This window comes from Ptychodera flava, chromosome 16 (genome assembly GCF_041260155.1).
Source record: "Ptychodera flava strain L36383 chromosome 16, AS_Pfla_20210202, whole genome shotgun sequence".
Taxonomy (NCBI): Eukaryota; Metazoa; Hemichordata; class Enteropneusta; family Ptychoderidae; genus Ptychodera; species Ptychodera flava.
The window spans coordinates 17941912-17968179 of NC_091943.1; the positions used below are offsets into that span (position 1 = coordinate 17941912).

The following is a 26268-nucleotide window of genomic DNA, read 5'->3' on the forward strand; positions in this document are numbered from 1 at the left end:
ACAAGAGCTTTAAAATGAACCTCCACAAGTGGTATATCAGAAAAGAATTGTAAAAAGTTTGAGAGTCTGAATATCTGTCCCCAAGGCGCAGTCTTCCTTAAACCCCGTTCCCGAGTGAAACATTACATGCAAACACACGTCAATCGACCCCTATAGCCGTTATTGATATCCTGTTTTGAAATTACAGGAAAATTTCGACAACAGTAACGTTAACCTTGGTTGTATCTTTGAAAATGCTGATACAGTTGACGAGAAGAGATAAACTTTCCGGGAGTGAAAATAAGAAGAGTTTGTCATCGATTGGTGGTGAAGCTCACGATCACAAGAGCACATTATAGGGGTGGACGATTAGATCCTGCATGGGCTGGTTAGTATGCTCACATACATTTTTGTCGCATTCCAAAATTTTAACGAATTACCTTTTTCGGATTTTGTTTTGCATGAACATTATTTTCCAAATTTATACACTTTTCCGCTAACTTTTGTGTTATTATCTTTTTTCAAATAATCAGCATGGCTCGTTCAAATTTTTTTGGAGCAAATTTCTGCTTTGCTGATTTTTTAACCCTCTTTTGAGATGGAATTTTCCATCTCTCATTATCTCAAGGCAGAATGTACCCCGGGGACAGGTGTTGACTCTCTAACTTTTAGAATAACTTTTTGGTCTACCGCTTGTGTGGTTCATTTTGAAGCGCATGGAGTAAGTAAAGTTTTCAATCTTACTTTCTTGAAAACCGAAAATTTATTTTTCCCATATACTGAACATAGGGACAGTGACCATTTTGATTTTTAGGCAATTTGTTTCTCAGCTGGTACCAAATTTTGCAGCGTGACTCTTGAATTTTGTTCTTGATTTCGATAAAGAATGGTTTCAAAATGTTTTCGAAGAAAAAAGTTTGGATAAAATTTAAGTCTTTCAATTCGAAATACCTAAATTTCCTTTCTGAAAGAGCAACAAAACAACGACAGTATTTTATCTTCTGATCACTAGGTGGCGCACTTCCTTGACCTGACCTGTGTAGCAGAAGAACGGCGTGAAAACATGGTGAGTACCGTACCGGAAGTGTTCTATAAACGTAAGATTTAGGTCTTCTACACACCACCAGCAAATATTTTACCACTTCAACTGTATTTCAAAATTCCATAGAATAGTTTGCCATGTTTCGTTACGGCCCATATGTTTGTATCACCAGTAGAACACAGACGTACCAAGCTCTGTTCAAGGCCCCTGAGTTCCTGCCATGGACGTCTGTGATATGGTACGTCCATGGCCCGGGTCCATGGTTCCTGTGTGTGTGCGAGAATTTATACACTCGACTGATATATTCTGACGCTTGAGCAAGAAAGAGATTTGCTGCCGTTCCGCAGCCCTGCCACTCCCTGACTGCGTGTGTGGGGGCCCCACTCTCCCACACAACCAGCCAGGGAGTGGCAGGGCTACGGAACCGCAGCAAGAAAGAGATCTTCGTTACAGCTTACAGAGGGGGTCCAGACACTTCGCACCAAAACCAGTTCGCCCCACACAACTGCGCCCCAAAACCATTTCGCACCAAAACCACCTCGTCCCAAGTACTACCTCGTCCAAAGCCACTTCGCCCCAAGTACCACTCGTACTAAAACCACTTTGCCCAAAGTATTATACCATCAACTCGTCCTAAAACAACGATGCCACGATGTATCATAACGTTGATTTTACATGCCACTTATTTTGGCTACCACGGAAACATTTATTGATGCATGAAACCATAAACAGTAGACTAAGAAAGAAGAAACACGCAAACTACTCAATGCTACAACTCGGGTGCCGTGCGCGGAATCGCACGATGTCATTTCTCGAAATGTGTACAATTTAACTGTGTCCTGGGATGATAGAAAGGTGATGGAAACTTCGATAGCAGTTGTTGGTTATTTCAGCTTTACCGGGTGGCGATAAGTTTGGGGCAAAGTGGCATTGTTTTGGGGGCGAAATGGTTTGGGGCGACGTGACTTTTGGGGCGAAGTGGTTTTGGTACGAGGTTGTTTTGGTGCGAAGTGGTTTTGGTGCGAAATGGTAAGGGACGAGATGGTATGGTGCGAAGTGGTTTTGGTGCGAAGTGTCTGGGAACCTTACAGAGAGTAGCTCCTCTGCACCTGAAAGCACTTTAGTTAAAGATTTTTATGAAGGGCCTACTGTACTAGTTAGTAGGTGCTGTATTGGATGGCAGGACTGTGTCTAACATTGTAGGGCGAAAGAGGGATTCGCTTTCCCCATGGAAAGGGTATAAGGCAAGGAAATAGTTTACTGTAACATGTTGAAGTCATGTACTTTTTCATCTATATATGATATAAAAATTGCACTAAATAACTCGTGTAATAATAATCCACCACTTTTACTTAGGAACAATTTATTATGTTTGTTGTATGATGCAGATGATCTGCTTTTATTAATGAGCAAGGACATCCATGATCTGAGACACGCAAAAAGGCCTGCAGGTTTAAACCAGTAGGGCTTTATAGTGAAAAATGGCATCTAAACAGAAATAATCAAAATTAAAAAATATTGGTTTTTAACAAATTAGGAAAAATCTACAACAAATTTGAATTTACTCTACGTGGCAGGAAGTTGGAAAATGTGTCCACATATGCTGCCCTTTATACCTTTGAATGGAATGAAATGTTACAGAAAAACTGAACAGGGTACAAATTGACCTTAAAATAAGAGCTATGAAAACATGTTTTAAATAGATAAAGTCTCTGTATGCAGAATCAAATATTCCAATTAAGGACCACATTCAGATGTTTAATGCCATGATAAAGCCTATCTTATAATGCTCGGAAATTTGGATCGCAGACGTATGCACAAAAACGAAATCCATCTTCATGAACTTAACAGCGACAATAGAAAGACTGCTTATTAAATTCTGTAAACAAATTCGTAAAGGGAACGGGTCGTCAGAACTGTGTGTGTGTGACTTTCTTGTATACAAACAATGCGTTTCATGAATGATATGCATCACGTCAACATAGCTGCAACATTTAAAATTTACAATATTCAATGTTAACAAACATGTTTTATCTTTCACCAATGAACCCTAGATACAGTGTGTACGACCAACGGTCGTAGGGGTCCCTGGCAACCTTTGAGCAGAGTTCTGACGACTACTGCCTCCCTTTAAGTCAATGGCAAAGCTACCAATAAATCATGTCTAAGGGACCATGGATAATTAAAGCATGCGCATGGTAAACGAAACTAAGTGCGCTTGGCCTCAACCCCCCCCCCCCCCCCCCTCCTAAATGAAAGTTTGGAAGTGTGAAAATCCAACCCAGCCTCATTCTGTATCATACTTACAATCAGTAATTGCATGGCTGGGAATGTAACATGTTTTCAATTAGGTTCGAACCCACCACATACAGCATTCAGTCAACCAGTGGAGATGCAACAGACAGTATTATAACACATCTCATCCGCAGTCTGTGTTCTAATTCGCCAATTGATAGTCACGTGGGATGTGTTCTTTTTGTGCTGATTCACTTAAACGACGTCACCAGGCATCATTTGTCGAAACTGTTGCCTGCCAGGCATCAGTTCCGAAAAATGATGCCCGCTGACGTCAGAAAAACATTGGCGCATGCGCGAACTGGAATGTAAACAAAGATGTTGTCTGCGGCCGAGCGAAACGATAGTTGAGAAATTTCTCGGTTTATCCTACTTTCTGAAGAAGAACTGAATGCTCTGGTTTCCAACAAGGACTCAAAACGAAAGAAAACGATAATCAAAGGTGCATTGAACGTTTTGCAGAAGTATTGTGACCCTGTCGGGAAAAACTTTTGCCACTTCAACATATTACATCATTCATGCGACAAGTTTTGTGTATAGTACGTTCTTATGCATGGCTACGGATGAGGTGTGTTATAAAACACATATTGACTAGCCATGCGGGCGACAGCATACGTCTTTAACCCCTCGGGCCTGTGAGTCAGCCCCAAAAACAGACTGTTTCCCTCGGCCTACGGCCTCGGGAAACAGTCCGTTTTTAGGGCTGACTCACAGTCCCTCGGGGTACAGACGTATGCTGTTGCCCTCATGGCCAGTCAATATGTGTATAATAGTTGGCCAAATCACGCATCACGCACACGCTCCCACCACCACTGGCATACCCCCTCTGAAATCAATCTTTGTTCAGCGCCAACTTGACAATAATTTAATGTATCCAAAATGGTTGTTACGTCATTGTACACAGTGCACTGAACCACATGTATGTCAAAAGAATGGTGTAGCGCAGGTGCCGCACTGGCCTTGTACATGCCAAACAGTATGGCGTGATATTTGCGATACGGTAAAATTTGGAGTGAGATGTTGATATGAAAACATGTAGTTCGATTTTTGCGCACGGTAATTGAAATATAGCCAAACCCCCTCCCCCCCTGAACGCGGATGTTACATTTGCCATGCGTGTGTTTTAATTATCCACGGCCTCTATTAGCATTCTTGTTTTTATTATTATTGTTGCTGGTTTTTTTTTTTGTTTTTTTTTTTGTTTTTCTTCTCTCTGTACTTGAAATTTATTTTTCATCAGTGTTTTGCAGCTCCTAATGTCTTATTTAGTGAGCCCCTGATCTAAAAGGGATGCAGCAAATAAATAAATAAATAGCATTAGGTAGACACTCTCTGATTGGATCAAATATTACACAGATGCTCAAATACTTGTATAAAATATATGAGAAACCCAATACTACACTAAACCCATGAAGCATATGATCTAGGCTGTCAGTTAGATCACTTCGAGATGAATAATTGGGTCACTGGGGTTAAGCAAGCATTGTCTTTTATTTCTTGAAGATTTCAATGATGCTGGAAGGGAAAAGAAACATCAATCTATTGGAGTTTTGATGGAGAAAATTAAATATATATTTGAAAAACATACATTGAATTATTAAAAAGTGATAGTGATGGGAACCATAAAAGTAAACTACTCACCTAGAGAAAGTTAAAAACGAATTTCTCTTTTTAAAACTATCTTTATGTCATAAAAAAAACCCAAGATTATAGAGCAGCCTTGTGTACATTATGTGTTACTACGCACATGTTACGCATAGAAACAGAAAGATATGAAATATTTATGTCATAGATAGAGAATGCCCAAGTTATAAAGGCAATCAAGTAGGAGATGAGATACATTCCCTGCTCCACTGCAAAGGGTACACAGATATTAGGAATAATTTTCTTTGTAAAGATAAGGACACAGAGGACTTTGTAAACATCTGTTCTAGCACAGACAAATTAACATTATTTGAATTAGGAAAATTCATACACATGTTTTATTAACAAGAAAGTGCGAAAACGGAGTCAGCGTGGACTCTCTGTTGTGCCGGGCAACAAAATAAACGCAGCCACAGACGTTTTTTCAGACAGAACACCCAAACTAAATGTCATCAAATGCATCCCGCCTATTCAATCAATCCCACAAAACAGACAAAAGATTCAATTTGTATTCTTATTGTTACAAAATCTTCTTCATGGCGAGTTGAGAATAAAACCAAAAATACAGTAAATTGTGTACAGAAAGAGCTTGAACGGCGCAGTATCACGTTTCCTGCGTCTGCATCTACCCAAACTTTCAATCGAGGTGGTAGCTTCAGCGAAACAGGGAAAGCATCAACCGAACAAACAGCGCATCAAGTGGCTCATTATGGATTGCTGCCATCGAAATGCCAGTATTATACACCTTATCTATATTATTCGATGCCACCTTCATCACCGTACGTCTATTACAAACGTCCAGACGAAATTCCGACGACAACTAGCGCACCGCCGACTGTTTGATCGACACCTCTACCCCCAGGGACTATCTGTACTAGGGTCGGGTCCGTAGTGTGTTTTTCCATTGACGCTATCCTCTTTTAGCGTCAGTTAAAGACGGAAAACCCTTGGTTTTTTTGTGAGGTGGATAAAATCATCGATAGTATTGAAATTTAAATTTTTTTCAATTATTTTGTTCAAGACAGGGATATATTTGTCTTACACATCCATGACGAAATCAATACGTTCAAAAAAGTAAGACCTGATAACGCTAGCACGCCTTTTCAATAGAAAAGGTTTCATGACATTTGCTACATTGTCTGTGTGTTTTGTCTGCAAAAAAACGTCAGTGGCTGCGTTTATTTTGTCGCGCGGCACAACAGAGAGTCCATGCTGACTCCGTTTTTGCTGTATTAACAAGAAAGTGTGAAAAAACAAAACAGTTATTTAATTCTCATTCATGTATATATATATATATATATATATATATATATATATATATATATATATATATATATATATATATATATATATATATATATATATATATATATATATATATATATATATATATATACACACACACACACACACACACACACACACACACACACATATATATTATATGAGTGTATTTGTGTGTCTTGAGCTCTCTCTCGCTTTTCTTTTATTGTTTTGCTGTTTTTGTCTTAGTCTGCTATAGTTGTTGAACCTTTTTCAGAGTAATTGTACATCAAGATCCCAAAAGGCTTTACTTTACCATGTATGTCACAAATATGTATGAGTCATACACCAAAATGTACCATGGTCCTGTTTGTAGCACATCAAATGCAGCTGGCTTCTTTTTTCGGAGCGTCTTGCGTCACACGGTTGGAGATCTACTATGAGTGTTCCTTTAATAACTGTGTTGTGACCGTTGACCCGCTTGAACCTCCCTTGGGTACACCCATTGAGTTGGGAAATGAATGCTCTTGCTGCCCCCTCGGTGTGTGGAGGGACTTTGGTGTAGTGAAGAAGATCACACGTAGGGCCACCTGGCTTGGCAATTATAGGTACTACTAAGCTATTGACACCCTCGGTGGCAATAGATTTTTTTGCTTTTGCCATCCATCCCCTGGAGGATGGGCAGGGAGGGAATTATGATGAAGTCAGACAGCGGTCATGACGGTCATTCCCCTACTGAAAGCTTCAACTATTTTATGTCTGCTATGCTTTTTAGCATTGTAGCGTCCAAGGGTGGCAACACCTATAGTGCAATAACCAGAGATGTGCCAATAACAACTCGTGAGTCACATTTCCATCTTTTTTCTTGTACTTTGCCCTTCTCATTAACTGACTGTGGCCTCACTACAAGGGTTAAAGGTATTTCAGTAAAACTGTGCTACATGTCACCATCACTCAGTTACACAGTCCCTCTATCCACCGGTCTGGAAACGTGGCTGGTTTCTTTGTGACACTTCGTGATATGAACAAACACACGATTCACACCTTAAACAAAGGACACTGACAATGTTCAACTGGCCGTTATATCGATGTCGCTACCCCACGATCCTATGACAGCCGCAATGTGATCGTTCAAAAACATGACGTTTGTGGGTTGTTATTTTCAGAATATCACAAAACATTACAACTTGTTCCCTTTAGAAACACTAAACAATTTATTTTTTCATTAAATGGGTAACGTTGCCCCTCTAGATAAAGCTTGAAAGGGACCACACATTATGGTTGCATTATGATCACGATCGAAAAACAAAATGGCCACGCACTGTTCGCAAGTGTCATGGACTATTGCCCGAAATCAAGAAGACAGGCAAAATCAGCTGAATATTAACATCGACAGCTGAGTAGTTCATTACCAAACTTGTTATTGTGTTGACATGATAGCATTTTGTAAAAGGTATTTACTGTGCCTGAGCGCGAGTGTACGTATCGAGAGTTCGCCATATTGACGCTACATGGGAAAATATGCGAATAAAATCTACGTGCATTTCTGCAGTTGTCGTTCCTATTCTGCTCAGTTAACAGACATAATTTCACAGAATATTACACAGAAAACATATTTAGATCATATTTGGAGACACTGACTACTAGCATTGCAAGAGAAAGGGACGACAAATTTTCCGGTGTATTTCCAGCCGTGCCTGAGCGAGCGTAGGTATCGAGAGTTCGCCATATTGACGCTGCATGGGAAAATGTGCGACCACACAACTAAAATCTACATGCATTTCTGCAGTTGTCTTTCCTATTCTGCTCAGTTAACAGACATGATTTCACAGAATATTACACAGAAAACATATTTAGATCATATTTGGAGACACTGACTACTAGCATTGCAAGAGAAAGGGACCACAAATTTTCCGGTGTGATTCCAGCCGTTGCTTGTGCTACGTACGTCAACACACTCGCAGCGGTCAACCCCAGAAATTATCGCACACTATCATCATTTACGATGGGATAAGGATCACGAAAAACACACACCGGTTTCAGGATATGATAATTTCTGTCTTCGTGTCGTAGATAGATGCAGAGAACACTTAATAGAGCCAAAAACAGCGAAAATTCGAGAAAAGCGTACACACAATCGGGGACTGTGGCATGCAGGACAAACCCAAGCTACGCATTATCACGTGACTGGCCCTCGTATCGCGGTTCGGCTGTGCGGTCTAGGTGATTGACACCTTTTACAATAGGCGTTTCTAGACCGGTGGATAGAGGGACTGTGGTTACACCTTTCATCATGGTCACCATACAGTGTATCTTTCTCAGGGAACTCCAGTAAAGGACGCCACCATCGGACCTGACGCTCCGAAGACACTACTGTTAGAGAAACATGCAGACTTCATCACAGCTTATGGATCCAAAAAGGACTACGAATATGTAGGTGACCGGTCAGTTTTGTAGCGTGCCTTTCTACTCTGATATTTCAACTATGTGATAATCCAGCCCTTATGACAGGCTTATTAGTCCCCGCGGACGAAGTCCGGCGGGGACTTATAGATTGGGTCCCGTCCGTGCGTCCGTCCGTCCGTCCGTCCGTTCGTCCGTCCGTCATCAACAGTTTCTCAGACACTGCCAAACCAATTTTGTTCAAACTTGGCACAAAGGCATAGCACTATGACCTACAGATGCACATCGATTTATTTTGCGATACGATTCAATATGGCCGCCAGGCGGCCATTTTATTACAATTTTTTCATGTACGGAGCCATAACTCAGACATGTTTCAACCGATTTTATTCAAAGTTGTACAAGGACATTGACCAATGTCATATATATGCATGTGGATTTGTTTTGTGATATGATCCAATATGGCCGCCAGGCGGCCATTTTATTACGATTTTTTCATGTACAGAGCCATAACTCAGGCATGTTTCAACCGATTTTATTCAAAGTTGGTACAAGGACAATGACCAATGTCATACATATGCACATTGATTTGTTTTGTGATACGATCCAATATGGCCGCCAGGCGGCCATTTTGTTTCGATTTTTTCATGTACAGTGCCATAACTCAGGCATATCTCAACCGATTTTATTCAAACTTGGTACAAGGACATTGACCTATGTCATATATATGCATGTCGATTTGTTTTGTGATACGATCCAATATGGCCACCAGGCGGCCATTTTATTACGATTTTTTCATGTACAAAGCCATAATTCAGGCATATCTCAACTGATTTTATTCAAAGTTGGTACAAGGACATTGACCTATGTTATACTTATGCACATTGAATTGTTTTGTGATACGATCCAATATGGCTGCCTTGTGGCCATTTTTTTTACGACTTTCCATGTCCTGAACAATAACTCAGACATGTATCAAGCAAATTTATTCAAAGTTGGTACAAGGACATTGACTTATAGTATACATAAGTACATTGATTTGTTTCTCGATATGGTCTGATATGGCCACATGGTAGCAATTTTGTTATGGTTTTTTTCGTGTCGAGAGCCATAACTCTAGCAAGTCTCAACTGATTTTATTCAAAGTTTGTACCTGGACATTGACTTATGTAATACATATACGTGTTGATTTTTTAAACAGTAAGATCAAATATCGCTGCGTGGCGGCAAATTTGTTACGATTTTCTCATGTACTGAGCCATAACTCAGACATACTGGTATTTCCACCAGTATCATTCAAACAAGGACATTGACCTATTTCATACATGCTCGTCAGTTGTTTCACGTCATGTAGCAGTATCATGTCAATTATTGAAGTTTCATAATTAGGTTGATATGTCAGAAATACTGCATCAAATTTCATGAAACTTTGTACAGATGTTAAGCTCACATTGCTTTAACAGTGAAAAAGACATTTATCAGTGTCATTTTAATTAATTTGTAATTGCATATGTAATGAACTTTCCTAATTAGAGTGATATATCCACAAATACAACGTCAAATTTGATGAAACTTGATACAGATGTTGATCTCATAGTGTTGTAAATACTACATTAAACTTTATGAAATATGGTACCGGTTATCTATTAGTATTAGGATAGAATGAAAAAATGTTTTGCAACACCCTGTCAACTAATTCCCAGTTGACTCATTTAATGACCTTTAGGATAGTGGCCTACATTGGTTTTATGTTTTTCATCACCATGGAACTCATTCTTGGCCATTGAGTGCCATCTGTATCAAAGTATTTTTATCACAGAACCTGTAATCAAAGTACCCATTAGCAAGCGGGGACTGGGTCATCAACGATGACTTGTTCAGTTTGTGTATTGATCTTTTGCATCCTGAAGCAGATTCTATAGGCATCAGTGTTTTATATATTGTTCACAATTGGTTTGCCCTGCCAATTTGACAGAGTTGTCAACTGTAGAGGTCAAAAATGTTTTGTGGTGATGACTCTCATGGCCACAAATCCTGCATATTGATCTATTTTTTCCCCGTCTTCGGTGTGTTCAACTATAGACAGTAGAGAGGGGACCCCTCTACTGTCTATGGTTCAATGGAATCATCACCATTGCCTTCCCCAACAAACAGCTAACATACATGTAGTAAGACTTTATGATTCACTGTATTGTCTAAGTAGAATTTATCAACTACTTTTATGCCCAGAAAATGCTAAAATTCTAATTCTCTTTCTTTTTGTAGCATTTCATGGCTATGCAAGTTTTTCATTAATTCTGCAAAAGATAAACTAGAAAATAACAAAACAACAGAAAAAGTCTTTTGTGGTAATCTCATACAAATGTGACCAGAAGATATAAAAAGAAAAACAAAAAATAAAACATATCACTATGCAACGTTTGTTAAATGGCAAGAACGAAACAAATCTCTTTTTTTTTTTTTGTCCATGTAACAAGATACCGTCTCCCAATCAGTTGAGCCAGGCAACAAAATAAGGTATTCCAATTTTTTTCAACTGTTCAGGAATATGCCATGACTGAGTTTCTCAGGATGAGCGGGATCTACTGGGGACTGACGGCGATGGATCTGATCGGTCATCTAGACAAGATGGACAGAGACAAAGTGATCAAGTTTGTCCAAGATTGTCAACATGAATGCGGTGGCATTAGCGCCAGTATCGGACACGATCCACATCTCCTTTACACACTCAGTGCAGTACAGGTGAGTGTGAGGTGTTAGAATACTACCGCTGCAATCACATGTATTTGCTGTGTGTGTATTGATTTCTACTTCATTGATTCGATAATCTTCTGGTCAGGTCATTAAATAGACTGAAACATCTGAGCTTGAGGGCGCTCTTTAGTGTTGAGGGCGCCCTTGAGTGATGGATCTTTCAGTCCAGTCATTAAAAGTCATCATGAAAATCAAGGCATTGAACTATTTTTAAAACCAACTCAGTCATATTCTTTGCATAATACCATGGACAGCAGGAGCTATTATCTATGGCTATATAAACTTTCAACAATTTGTTTCAGTTCAGTGTTCAGTGCAGGGGATCACAATATCCCATTCAAACTCCTTCACCAGGACTGTCATACCAGACATCTCTGATCATCTACATGTAAGGATATGACTTTCATAAAGTGACCCACATTACGGCAAAAAGCTTTGGTAGAAGATTATTCCATGATTACTGGTTCTTCAGTGGAGTAAACAATTTCCAAACATACATTCCGATTCTTCTGATTATTCCAGCTGTGCTGTCAAAATGCATTCACTTTCTATTCTGCATTTATATCTTAGCAAAATAAGCCAGTGAAAATTGTGTGGATTTATGTGGTTAGTGTCTTCAGATGGTCAACTCTGCTGAAACATGTTATGTTTTACTGTACTGGTTTTAATCTCTTTGACCTGGTGGTGACAGATGAATCCAGTAGGAAAAGAGTAAAGAAAAAAAAAAAGATTTTGTGACAGCAATGTAACATGTTGCTGCACTGAAATCAAACTTCACTTCGAACATCGTCAAATTTGAAATCAAATTTCACTTCGAACATCGTCAAATTTTTATAGAAATTGTCAACCCCAGCATCTGCAAAAGCAGCATATCTTTATGAGTTTTTCAATGTCGTCTTTTGATATTTCTGTTTTCGTCAGATATTGACCCTATATAACCAGTTAGATGCTATAAATGTGGACAAGGTGGTAGAATTCATTCAAAGCCTTCAGCTTGAAGACGGCTCAGTGATCGGTGACAAATGGGGTAAGCAGTGAATCCGACCGATGGTGTCAATCATTGATGATGCTTTGACCAGAACATGGTCAAGTTTCAGTCAGCTATTGTGCCAGAGTAGGCATTATTTATATGCACTTGATTTTGACTAATAAGCAGTGATGTTTTATTTGTGAGATTTACTGTAACCAATAGGCAATCATGTGACACATACCAATATGTGTATAGCATTGTCCGGCTTTTTATTTTCCAAGCCGATAGACGATCTGCTACTGTCTCATTGTCTATTAATAGAGCCTTGGGAATCTTATCATAGATATGCAAATGCTATTTCCATTTGGTTTTCCTGTTTATACCATTTTTTGCAACAGGCTCATAAACTGAAGATGAAAATGTGTGAATTACAAAATTAAAAAACTCAGAATAGATTACTTAATTCTCATGAAGGAAAGAAAGTAAAATAAACAAATACGTTGTTCTAAATACTTGATACAAAATATGCTGATCATTGAAAATTTACCAAAAAAGAATGATTTTGATTTCGTGATGTTTGTCTTCATTTCTGTACTTTTCCATACAGGGGAAGTGGATACAAGATTTTCCTTCTGTGCTGTAGCTTGCCTGGCTTTACTGGTAAATGTTGCTGAAGATAGTTCCAACCTTGACACTGAAAGACCCTAACTTTTGCTCCAATTTTCAGTACAGAAACTTTAACCCATATTGAAGAATAAAAATCAGGGGTACCGTTACCACTGTGCAAATTTTGATACTTTAGAAACAAATCACCCAAAATTTACCCGACACTTGAAATTCAATCATAATGGCCGGCGTCACTATGTTAACACTGTGGGAAAAATCAAATTCTTTGATCATCACAAAAACAAGTTGGTGAAACGTTTATTTACCTCGTTACCTTCAAAATAAACCCCAACCATGGTGGTTGACCAAAAATGTACCATGAAAGTTTGAGAATCCAAATATCTGTCCCTGGGGTGCATTCTACCTTAACTTTGGCAATTCCATGTAAGTTATTGTTATTAAGTTTGCATTATTTTTTCAGAATTCACTTGTTTGTCTTGAAAATTTAAAAATTATGTGTGGCCAACAAATAGTACACTCAAACATTGGTGACAGACAAAACAGCAAAAATGTTTTGAAATGATGTCATAATTTCTGCAAAAACTACCAGAAATACAAGGGTATCATTGCTCCTACAATTTGTAGACCTCTGTATGTAGTTTACAATGTGGCATTGTTTCATGTGTTCCTATAGAACAATGAAGTTTCTAAGAAGGCGATTTGTTTTCTCTTTAAACTATTGTTTAAATTATGTTTGTTTTAAAAACAAACACCAGTTTTTTTACAAAATACAGCTATAGTCTTACATCGCCAGGACATTTCGGACTCATTGAATCATGGTCACTGTTTATTTCAGGGTCGCCTTGATGCCATCAACATTGACAAGGCCGTTGATTTCGTCTTGAAGTGCATGAATTATGACGGAGGCTTTGGCTGTCGACCAGGCTCAGAATCACATTCAGGCCAGGTGCTGTGACACTCTGTGATATGGCTTTGAGAGTACACGGAGTAGTGTGTGTATCGGCTGACAGATTATTAACAAATCAGAGTGGAGACACTGTTTCAGTCATTTGCATGAGACATGACATAAATACTACTGAAGTTCAACAGCAACAAAAATTTGAGCAGTTATGAAAACATTTCAAAAATAGTGTGTTTATCTGGTCATTATAGCATGAAAAAAAATTTGTTTTTTCAGAAAGAGTCGCATCTGTTGATTGAAAACATAAAACATGTTGTTTGATACATTCATACAATACAATACTCTTGTATCACTTTTTACATTTTCATTTCATAGAATATCTTTGTATTATTTATCATATTTTTATTTAATACAATATTCTTATGTTATTTTTCACATCATGCCTGTCTCACCAATATCTTACATTTCAGATCTATTGCTGTGTTGGCATGCTGGCGGTTACTGGAAGGTTACATCACGTCAATGCTGATCTCCTAGGATGGTGGCTGTGTGAGAGACAACTCCCATCTGGTGGACTCAATGGTGAGCACATTCTTAATGCTGCCCCTCCCCGTGTGTCCTAGTGGTTCTGTCTCACAGACAAAGGAAACCAGTAGGCTATACCTATTAGCTTTGCAGTCAAGAGGGGTTTGCTGATCTAATGGTACACCACAGTCCCTCTATCCACCGGTCTGGAAACGTGGCTGGTTTCTTTGTGACACTCCGTGATATGAACAAACACACGATTCACACCTTAAACAAAGGACACTGACAATGTTCAACTGGCCGTTATATCAATGTCGCTACCCCAGGATCCTATGACAGCCGCAATGTGATCGTTCAAAAACATGACGTTTGTGGGTTGTTATTTTCAGAATATCACAAAACATTACAACTTGTTCCCTTTAAAAACACTAAGCAATTTATTTTTTCATTAAATTGATAACGTTGCCCCTCTAGATAAAGCTTGAAAGGGACGACACATTATGGTTGCATTACGATCACAATCGAAAGACAAAATGGCCACGCACTGTTCGCAAGTGTCATGGACTATTGCCCGAAATCAAGAAGACAGGCAAAATCAGCTGAATATTAACATCGACAGCTGAGTAGTTCATTACCAAACTTGTTATTGTGTTGACATATAGCATTTTGTAAAAGGTATTTACTGTGCCTGAGCGCGAGCGTACGTATCGAGAGTTCGCCATATTGACGCTACATGGGAAAATATGCGAATAAAATCTACGTGCATTTCTGCAGTTGTCGTTCCTATTCTGCTCAGTTAACAGACATGATTTCACAGAATATTACACAGAAAACATATTTAGATCATATTTGGAGACACTGACTACTAGCATTGCAAGAGAAAGGGACCACAAATTTTCCGGTGTGATTCCAGCCGTTGCTTGTGCTACGTACGTCAACACACTCGCAGCGGTCAACCCCAGAAATTATCGCACACTATCATCATTTACGATGGGATAAGGATCACGAAAAACACACACCGGTTTCAGGATATGATAATTTCTGTCTTCGTGTCGTAGATAGACGAAGAGAACACTTAATAGAGCCAAAAACAGCGAAAATTCGAGAAAAGCGTACACACAATCGGGGACTGTGGCATGCAGGACAAACCGAAGCTACGCATTATCACGTGACTGGCTCTCGTATCGCGGTTGGGCTGTGCGGTCTAGGTGATTGACACCTTTTACAATAGGCGTTTCCAGACCGTTGGATAGAGGGACTGTGGGTACACACAGAAAACACCAGTACATTTGTACCTCATACTGGTCACTTTGGGAGGTTTTTGCTTTACGTAAACCGTATCTGATCATATCTCTGTCTAATTGGAACATAAGTACCGACCTGGAGAAACACTGTTGGTAGAATTTTATCAGTCTATGCTGGAGGCAGACTGAAAGATATGTTCTGTTGTGTTGTGTTGTGATGGGTCGCTGCAAACTCCAAACTCAAACAAAGAATTATGATGCAGTGTGGGTTACCGCGGTGAACTCCAAAGAAATGAAGTTTCACCCCAAACTGACAGACCAGGCTTCTCAAACAGGTAAAATGAAATTTAAGCCTAGTTTAAATGGTTATCAAGCCAGGGTACATAATAACAAAGGGTGCTATCGTCCCCCCTCTGGCAGCCATGTGGGTGGTCTTCTTACCCTAATATGCTGTCAATGAACTGAACCGTACAATATGATTGGTCCAAACATAGACAGTAGTCTATGGTTCAAACAAGATTGTGTCAGAAAACAGATTTTGAACACTGTGCCTTTAGTCATATTTTTGGTTGGAGTTAGCGGAGACCCATATACTCGACTGGATCTTTCAGTCTATGCTAGATGTAGAAGAAATTAACGTCAAAATGGCAGGCATTTGCACAGACAGTAGAAGCAATACTTGTGTTTCTGGTATTTGTTGTATTTGAATTATCTCAGGGGGCAATACAGCTTTGAGGAGACTCTAATCAAAGTGTTGATAGGTTTGAAATGTTTGCATAATGACATGCCAATGAACCTGTTACTACATGAATGTTTTGCATCAGCCCTGACAAATTTTGTTGGCCACTGTTGGCATTGCATGAGGAAATTTTATAAAGGAGACACAGAGGAAGGGAGGGATAGATGTGGCACAATGTCTGGTGTGAAACGTAGAAAGTAGTAGAGAAAATGGTTGGTGTCATTTGGATTGCATCTGTTGATTTGAAGTGTTCAAGGTGAAGCATTGCTCCATCACTATCTTTGTCACTGTGAATGTCATGTCAAACATTTCACCGTCAGGTCGGCCTGAAAAGCTTCCAGATGTGTGCTACTCATGGTGGGTGCTTGCATCATTGAAAATCATCGGGAGATTACACTGGATAGATAAAAAGAAATTGGAGACTTTTATACTGGCATGTCAAGATGAGGAAACTGGGGGATTCGCCGATAGGCCAGGCGATATGGTGAGTGGTTGGGGGATAAGATATTATTGATCTGAAAGAGGTCAATATTTTTGATAAGCAAGGTAAAATGGTGAGTGTTAGGTGTGTAAGATATTATAGACCTGCTACATGTCAATATTGCTGATAGGACAGGCAAATAAGATACTGTGCTCCACTATTGGTCATTAATCCAAGATAGGTCAGGTGATATGGTTCCTAACATGTTATTCACCCAAAAATTATCGATTTTAGTAACATATAGAAATAACACGTGCATAATACTGTTTCTGTATGAAATGAAAAAAATTGTAGTTGCAGTGCAGTGATAAGCCAAAAGGGTTGATGTATAACATTTCTAGGTTTCTTCATAAAAATAACAATAATTATTATGCAAAGATTTGTTATAATTGAAACAGCCATCTTTAATCTACCATCGCAACGTCAGCAAAACAATTTGTTCCCTGTATGCGGTCTTTTATTTTTGAAAAGAGAGAGAGAGAGAGTTGATGAAACACAGTTATGTTTCTGTGTTAAGGTAGCGGTAAAGGCTAGAGCATCAGTTATAAACTTCAATAAAACTATTAAAACATAAAAGTAATCAACATTCTCTGTGGAATAAAAAAACTAGACATTTGGGCACAAAGGCATTGCAGAGTTATAGCCCGTTGAAACTTCTGAAAAACTGACCAAACAAGAGGAAGTTGGGGAGTCCTTAGTGTATTAACTATGGTAGAGGTCCCTAGCTTTTAAAAAATGTTTGAAAAGGGAAAGTCATTTTTTACTGTTTTTCAGGAAAGTTTGACAGGCAGTGCTTGCATTCAGAATGCGTGACTGCTATTATAAAAGCATTTTTAGATTCTTTGAGTGTCAAGAGGTGTCAAAACTGAGATTAACCAAAAAGACTGCTCTGTGACTTCAAAAGAGGGGTGCAAATATGGCTTGTTTTCAACATTTTTGAGAGAATAACAGTTTTCCTACATAATGTTATACCAATTTAATCCAACCTTTGAAATGAGATATGGACATGGAATTTTTACAGCCTATTAACAAGGTTACAGATAAGATTTGTACGGCACAATTTTCCTGTATTTGAAGTACTTTTTGAAAAATCACATTTTGAAATTTGAAAGAATTTTTAATAATTTTTTGATATGTAAACCTATGTAAAATCATAAAAACAAATTTTATTTACAAATCCTGCCGTACAAATCTTACAATTAATAGTGTCAACATATTTATAACTAATTTGGTAATATTAATTTATTATTAAATTCAAAGATGTAAAAAAATATGAAAAATTAAATTTTAATATTGATTGGTGTCATATTTCAAAATCATGGCTACAAATATACAATTATTATATTCTTTGGAGAAAGTATTAACTAAGGGAGTTATCCTGAAAATTTGAACTAAATATCTTGATTCTAACACTTGAAACTTGACATTAACTCTGAGAAAAGAATTGGTGCAAAAATAGCCTTTACCGCTACCTTAACTAAACCTATGTCAAAAAGTTATGCTAAGTTGATGACAGATTATATTTCCCATCTGATTTCTTTGTTTTTCTAGGTGGATCCATTTCATACCTTATTTGGTATTGCTGGCCTGTCCTTATTAGGAAGTTATGCAGATAAGATCAAAGCTGTCAATCCTATATTCTGTATGCCAGAAGAAACGTTACAGAGAATACGGCTTCAACCAGAACTTTTATCATAGTGTCAAACTTGTGAAATGTTAAAGTCAAGTGTGAGAGAGAGAGAGAGAGAGAGAGAGAGAGAGAGAGAGAGAGAGAGAATGAATGTGATCTAAGTGATGTGATTCCTGTCATTTGCATTTCAACGAATGATACATCTGGTTGGATACATGTATATGGTACAGTGTCAAGTTCAGAATTGTACAAAGCCTTGAGTAGAAGAGATACTTTGAACTATGGCACTTTGTGTTGTTGTAGGGATCTGTAGTGATAAGGATAACTATTTCTGTTCAGGTAGAACACACTCGCAGACACATATTCAGACTTCAGATTTGGTCTACTGATTGTGGGGGCTCATTTTAAAGCTTATGCAATAAATAAAGCTTTCACCAGCTTTCTTTTGTGGAAATAGAAAATGTAATTTCCCTCCATAGAGTTAACACAGGGATGGAGGCCTTTGTTTATTTCTAGTGTCAGTAAAATATTGGATAATTTTTTTAGTATCAAATTTTGCACAGTGATCCCTGATTTTTGTTCTTGATTTGGAAAGGGCATTGTTGAAGTTTTCCTGAGGAAAGTGTGAGCAAAAGCCTTTCAGTTGGAAGGCCTATGCTACCATAATGCAAAGATTTCTGTACAGAAAGTTGAATGTGTCCATTGCCAGGAAACAAGTTTTGTAGCAGTGTGGCCATTGCAGACAGAAAATGTACATGTATGTGAAAACAGCAGTGAATGCCATGTATGTCACAAGGCTTTGGTCACAGGGGTATGAGGTGGATGACGGATGGTACTGCATGGCAGATGCATACATCGGCCAACAAAGCATTAGCAAAAAGTATGTGAACATGTAGGACTCAAATTTCCCAGAATAGTTGTAAAGACTGATATTGCTGTGAAGTACACATTGATTGTGTAATGTCAAATACAGCAAAAAACAGGATGGTTGGACAGTCTCATATACATTATGTTTACGTTTTTGTACGTGGCACACCAGTTTTGTACATAACATTGTCAATAAAAAGAACCGACTCATTTGAGTGTCTGGATAGAACACACAAGGGAATTGCTAAATTAGTTATCGAATTGATTGTAGAGACGGAAGTTAATTAGGACAGCACTCTGGCTAAACAAACCATAAAACAATGTATACCTACTGAAGCCAATCTGTTTTTATAGACACAAGGATAAACAGTGGAGTGGAGTGTTACATGGTTAGTATTTCACTCAAATGAGTCGGCTCTTTTATCTACAATGTTCAGTGTTCTCCACAAGGGGTTTTGACGGGCAGTGCGCCCGGCTTCTTTTTGTCGCCGCCCACCTTTTATCTCGCCCGCCCACCTTTAATCTCGCCCGCCCACCTTTGTTTTCTGTCGCCTAAACTGTTTTCACAGTCAGTTGTCCGAACAATATCTGAAAGCCTATTGAATAAAAATGACAGCAACTGACAACGTCGTGTAATAAAGAGGGGCCGTTCACACATCTGTCGGTTTGTTTTGCGACTGCATGCAATCCTCAATGTTCTCCCGGGCCGTTTAAGAGGATCGCCCCGATCCTTTATTTTTTTCGCCCGATCCTGTTTCATATCCGTCGATACTCTTTAGTAAATGTAGTTGAAGACCTATTGTTTCTCAGCGGCGATTTTGTCACGCTTTTATTTCAGCGAGCTTTTCAAGTGTGAAACGGCCGTAGTGCCGATGAACACTGGCTAAGACTTCAATTCAAAAAGCTTGAAATGTGTTAAGCTGCCGACCGTACCGTACAGACACCGTCCATTTCATACAACGGACACGGTACACTCAAAGGCCCGGTGTTGCATTTTTGCCAGCGAACACTCTGTCAAAGCATCTATGCTATAGTCAACTGCCATTGCCGCCAATGTCTCGTACTTGTAAGGATCCGAAGGTCAGGAAAAGTGATTTCGATCAGATCTGGCTAAAATCAGATGCAAAAAAGTATGGTACTTCGCGTGTTCAGGTCGTTGCGTATCCGAGCCAAGTTAGCCATTTTGAGATCCGTGTACGTCCACATGACATTGAAGCCATGTGTGTCACTTCCTGTCACGCATTCGTAACTTGCATGGATTCATTCGATTGACTTTGAGAAGCAGTTGCGTTTGATCAAGTTTCAAAATCCGTGACCGTTTTAAAATATCAAAGGCACAATGAAATGAAGTAAAAAGAAACTGCACGAGCTAAAATCATCATTCGTGTGATCATTCGAATACAGCAGCTATGTACATACGGTTCTGTACTGTATAGTTCAAAGGTCGCGTGTGATCGAGATCAAGAGCGCCAGCGTGCTCCACACAAACATGCATGGCAGCCTACGCCGCGCAGTTGTCGAAGTTTTGTACGTTTGCCGAACTAAGAGTCGATGAAATTTCAAATCTTTCTCTTGGAAATACTTGGTATCATTTTTTTCGGGCCTCTCTTTATTATGAATTGAGTTTTAAAAGTCAACGTATGTTTCTCTGCAGGCATCACAGGCGATCCTTAGCTGGGTAGTCTGCTAAGGAGATCAATTTTCGGATCGATCTATTGATCCCGTGGTCGATATGCCCGCCACTGCAACCTGAACAGAATCACTCAAAAAACACACCACCCGATTTGTAAACTGGCCGTGCGCTCGCACAAAACATTCAGAACTACACTCCCATATACCTAGTTGGATCACAAATTTAACCATCTCCTCAAAAATCACGCCGATGAATGTGTTACTCGCGTCATCTTGAAGAAATCGGCCGTGTTTTGTGACCAAGCGCAGTGAAATGCGGCCTGCAGAACGATTCTACCATATGACGTCATTTTTTCCACTGCTGATTGGTTCAACTATACTACACCAGTGACGTTTTGCCATGACCTTTGTTTTGGCCGTTGATTAGCCAATCAGTAGTGGAAAAAATTACATCATATGGTAGAATCATTCTGCAGGCCACATTTCACTGCGCTTGGTCTCAAACACGGCTGATTTCTTCAAGATGATGCGAGCAACACATTCATTGGCGTGATTTACGACGAGATGGTTAAATTTGTGATCCAACAAGGTATATGGGAGTGTAGTTCTGAATGTTTTGTGCGAGCGCACGGCCAGTTTACAATCGGGTGGTGTGGTTTTTGAGCGACTGTGTTGCACACCTTGTGAGTATTTAGGTTGCAGTGGCGGGCATATCGACTACGGGATCAATAGATCGATCCGAAAATCGATATACTTAGGAGACGACCCAGGTAAGGAGCGCCTGTGGCAGGCATGCTCCGCTGACTCCGCATTTGTAACTTTAGTGCATTATTCAGTCCGGTATCAACTTGTCATGGACGTAAAAAAGACGTTCATGGCTTTACCAATCCGGCTACAGATAAACATATAGTAACAGAGGGTCACATGAAAACGTGCCACCATTTGCCACCGATTATTTCGAACACTGATTACTTCTCATGTAGGCCTACTTTTGAATTTTCATGTTGGTATTGTGCAATATATTTACTAAATTGTGTATTGTTTGTATTAGTTCAATGTGTTTTTTTTTCACTTTTGATGTTTTATTATTTATTTAAAGAAAAATAAACAGGATTTAAATGTAAAAATAAATTGTATAGCTTGCCATTAATCACTGCTGAATGGAGAAAAATATTGAGAATGTCAGAAGTATATCATCACTGGAATGCCTTGTGAATAGCCCTGGTGATATGTAAATTTACGCAAATATTATGCAAATAAATATGCTAATTAGCCGCCCGCCTTTAATTTTCATTTGTGGAGAACACTGAATGTTATCATCTACAGAACTTGTGTGGGACATACAAAAAAGTAAACGTAATGTATATGAGACCCTGTCCAACCATCCTGTTTTTTGCTGTATGTACAGAGATGATATTAACTTCTCAAATGAGAACGTTATTACAATTCACACAAACACAAAATATGTTGTCTTTTGTCATAATATTTATTGTTACAAAGTGTTGTATTTACACGATACAATGTAATAAAACCAACTTTAAAACAGGAGAGGGGATTTTTTTGTTCAAAACCAGACATCTTGAACCATAGTCTTGTAGTATGGGTTGCAGCTGACAATCTGCCTGCTCATCTAAGCTCTGTTGTGTTTTCCTCAATTTATAATTCACTTCAATATCTTCCTTATTTTGACTTTCCCTTTGTCAAGATTTTCTCCCAATTCTTGCAAAGGAAGACATTTAGGTGAAGTCCACTCTACGAGAACATTACACTAACACAGATTATGCAAGTGGATGATTTATTTTGTGACAAGTTCCAATAAGGTTGATGGACGGCCATTTTGTTCCACATTTTATGTGCCTAGCTTACTGGCATATATACAAGGACTTCATCAAATGATATCACAAACCAAATTAATATATACATGTTTGCTAAATCCCTTGAAAGTGATCAGCTCCCACTAGAAAAATAATTTGTTCTGCACAAGTAGAGTCCACAATGTCACATGGTAGCAATATTCTGTACAATTAAAACATTTTGCGATCACCATGGCTACAAGTGCTATGTACTGTGGCAATATACACAGTGTCAAAACCATAATTTTCTGTTCCTGTGAAATATTTTCAGAGCAAAACACAAGTCTAAAACTGGTGTTCGTCTAAATTTCATGACAACAATATTTTTGTCAATGTGGTTCTTTACAATTGCAGTTTACAGCCAAAACCATTCATTTCAACTGTCGTGTTTTCATGGTAACTGTGTCCCAATAACAAGTTTTTTATACACTGGTTTGTAATTAATCTCTTCGGTGGCAGTCCTTTAATATTTTTTTTCTCTTTCTCTACGCCTCAATCTGCGGTTTGTATCCAACGATTTCATCCCATCCTTTGCGACAAGTCTTCACTATCCAGTCGTGTTCATCATCGTCTGTTGACAAATCAAAAAGTGGAAGTTCTGAGCAATGTACAGTACTGTTCTACCCTTTCATCATGGTTTTGCCCAAACCCATTGTTATCAATCGTGATTCTGGACCTGTTTACAGGCAATGTGGGGGATGAACAGGTCTCTCTGTGCGAAGGCCATTTTCCTGAAGCCAAATATATTATATGTACACATCCAACTGTAAAATGGTACAGAACTCTATATTTAATATGGGCTACTTCTTTCACCTCTAAGGTTTTGATAAATTTTACTGTTTTCTGTAGCTGAGTAGGACCTCCACACAGTGGAATTAAAGGTGAAGGGGTTAACCCTTTGAGTGCTGTAATTTTCTCCAGCCAAAATTTTAATGCACCATTTTCTAAAGCTTGTTCAATCACCTACTACTGTATTTAACTTGCCAACACCGCTCCTGTATGTGTAAAATGCAGTGTTCTTGTTTACGTTTGAGTTCCAGTTTGGAGCAGAATTCACTTGTCAACAATAACAATGCAGTTTACACATGTACAGGCTGAGTTGATAAGTTAAATACTGTGTATCTAAACATGCTTTAGGGAGTAGAACAAGAAACTGGTTAATGCTGAAAAAGCAATAGTGAGAAAATCATCTTAATTCACAGCTACTGGTCTGTGAAGGGTTTCTAATAGAATCATGACAGAATAAAGTCACTGATATTTTGTGCACTCTATTTGTACTATGAGTACACACAGCACGGTCCAGGATTGCCCCCCCCCCCCCCCCACCCCATGGCAAATCTCTTGCTATATCTCTGATGACTTAACAAAAATGTAGCCCAACGATCAAGTGAATTAATTCGACTTTCAAACGTGTGTATACTGATTATATCTCAGCCGTAAGGAAAGTGGTTTAAAATTTACACACCTGCATTTCTGAGGAATTTGTGGTTGTAATCGACGACGACTCTAGTCTTTGGATTGTAAAAACCATCACCACAATCATAGCATCCTTCAGGAACCTCCCTCGGTGGTACTCTGTTTGTAAGTTGTGAACGACCTGAAAACGAATTAGACGAGACACAGAAACTGATTATTTATCGATGAATAGCATGCCTTTGGGGATGTAAAATGCTTACCGAAGATGTTTGTGAATTGTTTAGAGTAATGCTTTAGTACAGTCACTGCAGCAATGTCAGTCATGTGCATCATACAATAACCTTGTCCACCAATACTGATCAATATATTGGCCAAGTTCCCTCTGTCACTGTAGTTTGGCCCCAAACCTATTGTTATTAATGGTGACTGTGGACGTGTTTACTGGAAATCAGGGGTGAATAGGTTAAACTCACCTGCTGGTTGTAGACCTGAGCATATTTCTGTGTAGAATCTTCTGTCGTAACCGTCACAATACAGCCATTCTGGTTCATCATATTCTAGGCCATCAGCAAATGTGTATTTCCCCTGCAAGATGTTGACAAGGCAATTAGTGATCGTCTAGGACAATGTTAGTGGAACTACATCAATGAGGTCAAAGTCAAGACTACAATGGATCCTGCATACAATCTGGAATAGTGCTTGAACACAGCCACTTCAACACACATGGCAGGGCTGTTTTGAGTAAAGTATATAACTACATGTACATGCATGTATCACCAAATCGGGGATGTGTCATTTTCAAAATTTTCCTGGGAACAAATTCTTTAGAGTCTGTCAAAAACCTATCATTGTACTACAATATTTCAATTTCTCTGAATTAACAACACAGGCTAGGCTGGAACAGAGCAAATGTACCATAAAGATGATGACATAATGATTAAACAGGAGCTTTGTCATTGAGAAAATGCTATATTAAACCTATCTCTTTGTAGTGTGAAGTTTACCGGTACTCAAATTACACATGTACATGTATTGATTCCTTCATATATAGCTTCCATGTACCAATATTTAGATGTACTCTAATACACTTACATCAACTGCGATTCCATTTTCCCATTTTGCCACATATTTACTGCCATTCGGAAAGAATATCGTCCCCTCGCCATCGAACATACCGTCTCTCATTGCACCTTCATAACGAGTTCCGGTTGGAAAGTTGTACTTTCCCATTCCTTCCATCCTGAAATGCAAGAAGTACAATAATGAATTGGCAAATACAGAGATTTCCCAGGTCTTCAATAATGGATGTTTGCATCATTTTTTTTTTAGGGGGGGGATGGGATGAAAATTAATGGTCAAAGATGACTATATTTTGCTTGCCTTTACTGTGGCCCCTCCAGCACATGGATGGACAGTGCCTTAACGCTGGACTTCAAATGAAAGGACCATGCCTTTACCCTAAACGATGTGTATCAATCTGGTTTCAGTCAAGTGTGGACATGGCCACATTTCAACCTTGATGGAAGTTGATCTGAGATTTTTTTACTACACCCTTTCCTATGCGATACTTAAGGTGCAGGCAGGCAATGCAGGAGAGGGTGCCATCTCAACATCAGATTGTTATGTGATTTGCAAAATCATGAAACATGAACTATGGATCATCCCTCCTCGTGGAAGAACCATGACTATAATGAATCTATAGTCTATAGGTTTGATTAGTGGTGTGATTCACGAGTGTACGGATCTGGAAAAAATATCACGTAAACTATATTTTCACAAACGGACATGTCAATTACCGCTTCCCACACCTTTGCAGCCATCACCTAGTGTTTAGTTATGATGAAAATATCGCAGATACCGTCCATACATACCGTCCGTTCTTGTAATCGCCATCGTAACTACTTCCCGTGTACTCCATTTTGGATTTTGTATATTTGTTGTCAAGCGACAAAAGTTCCCACAATGCTCTCCTTGAATAGCGCCCCCAACATAAAAAAGCAAAG

At 38.9% G+C, this 26268-nt stretch overlaps 2 protein-coding genes across 2 annotated transcripts; one reads left to right on the forward strand and one right to left on the reverse strand.

Moving 5' to 3' along the window:
• Window positions 1-997: 997 nt before the first annotated feature.
• LOC139114173 (geranylgeranyl transferase type-2 subunit beta-like) lies at window positions 998-18696 on the forward strand. The gene is made up of 9 exons (XM_070675755.1): window positions 998-1045; window positions 8546-8656; window positions 11171-11368; window positions 12302-12407; window positions 12958-13010; window positions 13813-13923; window positions 14349-14460; window positions 16707-16870; window positions 18419-18696. Exons 1-9 carry the CDS (start codon window positions 1043-1045, stop codon window positions 18563-18565), a joined length of 1005 nt encoding a protein of 334 aa, XP_070531856.1. The 5' UTR covers window positions 998-1042; the 3' UTR covers window positions 18566-18696.
• Window positions 18697-22461: 3765 nt separating this feature from the next.
• Window positions 22462-26268, reverse strand: LOC139114178 (MORN repeat-containing protein 5-like). The gene is made up of 5 exons (XM_070675759.1): window positions 26137-26268; window positions 25358-25505; window positions 24739-24850; window positions 24315-24446; window positions 22462-23420 (listed from the first exon to the last, which is right to left on the reverse strand). The coding sequence occupies exons 1-5, from the start codon at window positions 26181-26183 to the stop codon at window positions 23335-23337; spliced, it is 525 nt and encodes a 174-aa protein (XP_070531860.1). The 5' UTR covers window positions 26184-26268; the 3' UTR covers window positions 22462-23334.